The following is a 4666-nucleotide window of genomic DNA, read 5'->3' on the forward strand; positions in this document are numbered from 1 at the left end:
GATGGTGTGGCAGGGGAGCAGAGTTAACCTGGACTCTGCCTAGGACAAGCTGGATGGCCCTGGACAGAATCTTCTCCTCCCAGACTCAGTTTTCCTCATCTGTGTTGGTAGCAATAACCTGACAGGTCTGGGATGCAGAGGGGCCAGTAACAGCAACCGTGCTCAGGACAGGCAGGAGGGCAGAGAGACCCCGGCAGGTCAGCCAACAGGGCAGGTGGCATGAGAAAGATTTTATTTGGAAGCTCTGAGGACACACTTCCATGTCCAGGGTCTGCCACTCCAGCTGACTCCAGCCCTGGAGGTTAGTCCTGCCTCTGCCTTAGCCCCAGGACCCCTGTACCCTCCTCCTCAGACACTTCACACAGGGAACAATGCAGCCTTCAGGTCTCTGGGACACCCTGGGCCTGGTCTTCAATGGCTTTCCCTGGGCTACTCCGTTCTGTGCTCTCTTGCCCCGCTTTCCTGGGCCTGCTGTCTTCCCTGGACTGAGGATGTGGGATGGGGTGGACATGTTCTGGTTTCTCCCACATTCACAGACATGTAGCCAGTGATCAAAACTCCAGGGAACAAGGGGTAGGTGGTGGTACTGCCACTCGCCTGCTGGGATACATACAGACTGCTGGGGTTTTGCTTCCTTACCAGGAGAATGAAGTTAGACACAACTCAGACTTTTCCAGAATCACAGTGAAGATTAGATAACTCATGGGACCAGCCATGATCACTGGCATCATTGCCCAGGGACACCTCTTTCTGATCTCTGGGTCCGTGTTCTTTTGTTAATTGTGCCTGATGAGTCGCCACCGAATGTGCCTCTGCACACTAGGAGAGTCTATCTGACTGCATGACTCGGTGGCTGTCCCTTTGACCCACAGGCACAACTGGTATTGGCCTCTCTGATGCCATTTCTGTTGCTCCTGTGCCTTCCCAGGGTGCATGCAGCACAATGAGATCTCCTGTCTCTTGCCTAAATGATGTTCTGAGTGCAGGGTTCCTCACTGGGCTGAATAAAGCCTCAGTCTGTCTCCACCCAAGTGTGGCTTATTTGCTTGAATGACATAAACCTTGTCCTCAGCTCACAGAGCCTCCACTTCAGGTTTAGTTTAAGAATACACATGATACCCTGTGACTAAAGACTCCCCATGATAATGGAGCAAGGGGGGTGGTGACTCTCAGGGCCTTTTGGAATTTGCTACAGTGACATGACAGTAAATACCACCTGCCAGCCAGCACCTCACAAAGTCAAGCCCACTGGTGTGAGGAGAGAGAGAGAGAGAGAGAGAGAGAGAGAGAGAGAGAGAGAGAGAGAGAGAGAGAGAGAGAGAGAAGACTCCAGGGGACTCAGGCACCCTAAATTGAGGTACCCCACAAAGCTCAGTGCAAGGATTTGTACAAGACAGTTAAAACCTACATGCATGTAGCCCATATGTATATATACAGCCCAAGTTGGCCTTAACCTTGGATGCCCCTGCCTTCTCTGTTGTGTTGAGATTACACACTTGGACCACCACTCCTGGTTTCCAATGTATATGTCGCAGGACTTTTATGCAAATTTTTTAAATCTCAAAAACAAATGCCCAGTATGGAATATGTGGAATGAAATCCATTGCTCGTTGCCTTGAATATCATACAGTCAGTACCACCTCTTAGTGCATGTTCCCTGCTTCAAAGATGGGACACAGGCAGTGTAATTTCTCACTCGGATGAGCAGGTACATTGGTGCTTCCCTGGTTATGACAGTACACTCCTTCAAGGAGTCCAACCTTCTCCCTTAATCTGGTATTTATATTAATATGATATTAAGTTGTTTCATGGTACCTTTCATTTGCCCTTCCTGAAATAACCTATGTCTCAAATGGAAGGAGGTGGCGTGGTGCAGAGCCGGCCACCACGATGTGGGGATGTCTGAGTGGTGCCGCCTGCCCCCTTGACCCACTCCCCTTGCACCTCAGCCTCTCACCTCCATGCTGTACCGCTCCACTGTCCTCCGCAGGGGGTCCACAGCCTGCCAGCAGATCAGGATGCACAGATCGATCAGCAGCATGCCCCCCACAATCACAAGCAGCTTCTGATCTTTGATGATCTGAGGAGGGAAAGAGCCATGAGAGAGCTGCTCAGACAGGGGAGCCCTGCTCAGATGGGGGAGCCCTGCTCAGACAGGGGGAGCCCTGCTCAGACAGGGGGAGCCCTGCTCAGACAGGGGGAGCCCTGCTCATTTCTTTGCTTGGCTCCCCGAGCATGGTCCAACCAGCACCTGAAGACACTCTTGCACTTGTTGAAATTTGGCCACGTTTAGTCTCTGCTCAATGGTGGTTTTCACCGTCCAGTGTGAAACATCCATCTTTCCTGTCTAATGGCCCCCTTCTCCCTTTTCTGCTTTCTTCCCCCCACCCCACCTTCTCCTTCCTTCTCCTCCTCCGGGCATTCTCCCCTTTATCCTAAGCTGGCGTCCACCTCCCTAAGCTGCCAGGAGTGAGACTGAACTTCTGATCCTCCTGCCACCACCCCATGTTACATCTGCTAACAGGGAGGGGCCTGGAGACAAACTTTGGCAGTGACCAGCTTCTCCTGGATTTCTAAGACTGCAGTTGATTTCCCCCACCCCCAGCCACCAGGTAAATAAAAGCTGACGTGGTGAAGTCCACCTGGCAAAGACTGATGGGAAAATAAACAAAGCTGAGACCTAAACTCGACAAACATTGCCAGTGCAGACTTCTGAAGAGTAAGGCCATTTGTAAAGGAGGAAATAGGAACTCAGGAGGCACCACTGTAGCTCAATACATACAAACAAACAAACAAACAAACAGCGCATGCTACTGATCAAATACACAAGAATAGCCTCTCTGGGGGGTGGAAAACTAGGTGCCCATCCCCAATGTAGAGCTTTTGAGAAGCTCTGGTGACTTCTGGGGCTTTGTGGGAGCATTAACCTTTGCCCTCTGGGGAGCCCTCCCAGGCTTGAGCCTGGTGTTCAGGTAAGAATGGGGCCTTTGCTCTCCATACTGGAAGTAGAGGTGCATAAATGCGGGGCATTTGCCTTCCAGGGTGCTCCTGACTGTCCTTCTAGTGTGAGCCCAAGCCGATTCCCAGGACTCCATGCCTCTGTTATGGCTTGTGTGAGCTCAGTCAACCTTAGGAGACCAAAGACCCCTCTGATCTGTGCAGAAGGGCAAACCCTTCCCCTAAAAGGTCCAGGGAAGAAGTTGGGGATGACACTGGACAGTAGGTCCCAAGTGGATCCTGGCTCTCTTTTTTGCTGCTTGTGTAGTGACAGCCAGAGAGGAGGAAGGGGACTCATGTTTCATTCTCCCTAATGGTGGCCTAACGGAATGAACAAAGTCCACCTTCTAACCTGAGGTGTTGCCAAATGCTCAACTTAGCTTCAGTTTCCTCCTTGATAAAGGGCGTCCATGGATCCCCAGGTGACACAGTTGGTATTAGAATCGAATGGAATGAAGTTTGGAAAGCTCCCAGTGAGGCATCAACCAATGGAACCTGGCAACCATCACTCAGGGTTTGAGGTTTGTGATGGTGTTTGTGTGTAGGACAGTGGCACCTAGGGGTAAAGTGTGATATTACAGCTCAGTTCTATGTACAGCTCTATCAATCCATGGTGGGAAGACCCTGAGAATACAAGAAGAGGACATTTATAATTCCTTCTTGGAAATATGTATTGAGTGCTAACATGTAGTCAGTCTCTGTCTTAGGCACAGGAAATGCAGGAGTGAACACAGAATCCCACCTGGGGGAGCACTCATTAGAGTTGGGAGGACTATAGTGAGTGATTGAGCAGATGTCACAAACAAAAGTTTGTCAAAGAAAAGTGACTTAAAACAATCTAGAGGGGCTGGAGAGATGGCTCAGCGGTGGAGAGCACACTGACTACTCTTCCAGAGGTCCTGAGTTCAATTCCCAGCACCCACATGGTGGCTCACGGCCATGTGTAATGGGATCTGATGCCCTCCTCTGGTGTGTCTGAAGACAGCTACAGTGAACTCATATACAACCAACCAACCAACCAATCAATCTTTTTAAAATCCCAAGAAAGGAAAAAGGGTGGAGGTGGAAATATACCATTCTGGCTACATGGCGAGCCCCCAGAACACCTCTCAGTGCTTACCCACCTGCCTTCTCTCTTCTTTCCTCTTTAGATTTCTCTTAGAAGCTGCCCCAATGCTCTGGCTTCTGTCAGCATTCATGGTATCATCACCTGCTGCCTTGCCCAACCTAGTGGCTCACAGTGCCACATTCTTTCTGCATGGCATCAGGGGACCAGCCATGACCACATTCTAGCCATGTGGTCCTAGAATCATGTGTAAGTCTGACATGGACTATTGGTGACCTTGGATATGTCCCCTGACCCTCTGAGCTGCTTCCCTTATCTATGACATGAGGCAATAAGCATACAATTCATGATAGATGCGCAAGGCCTGGCTCACACTAACTGCTCGGCAGAGGCAGAGCCGGCTCTCTTTTGAAATGCCACTTCTCACTGCGGTCCTGTGCAGGAGCTAGAAAACCCTGTGGTCCGCTTACCACTTGTTTCTGTGGGTAAATGTTTTACAGAATTTCATCACACCTACCCATGTGCACATCTGTCCCCGGCCGTCACCACACCTACCCATGTGCACATCTGTCCCCGGCCGTCACCACACCTACCCATGTGCAC

General features: G+C 50.6%; 1 protein-coding gene across 1 annotated transcript in view; it reads right to left on the bottom strand.

The window, feature by feature from the left end:
• Window positions 1-4666, bottom strand: part of Gabbr2 (gamma-aminobutyric acid type B receptor subunit 2) — a 336248-nt gene that overhangs the window by 53070 nt on the left and 278512 nt on the right. Inside the window, exon 13 of the mRNA XM_021200029.2 lies at window positions 1958-2080. Within this exon, the coding sequence (XP_021055688.1) occupies window positions 1958-2080 (123 nt within the window). The remainder of the gene's footprint in view (window positions 1-1957; window positions 2081-4666) is intronic.

Source organism: Mus pahari, chromosome 6 (assembly GCF_900095145.1).
Source record: "Mus pahari chromosome 6, PAHARI_EIJ_v1.1, whole genome shotgun sequence".
Taxonomy (NCBI): domain Eukaryota; kingdom Metazoa; phylum Chordata; class Mammalia; order Rodentia; family Muridae; genus Mus; species Mus pahari.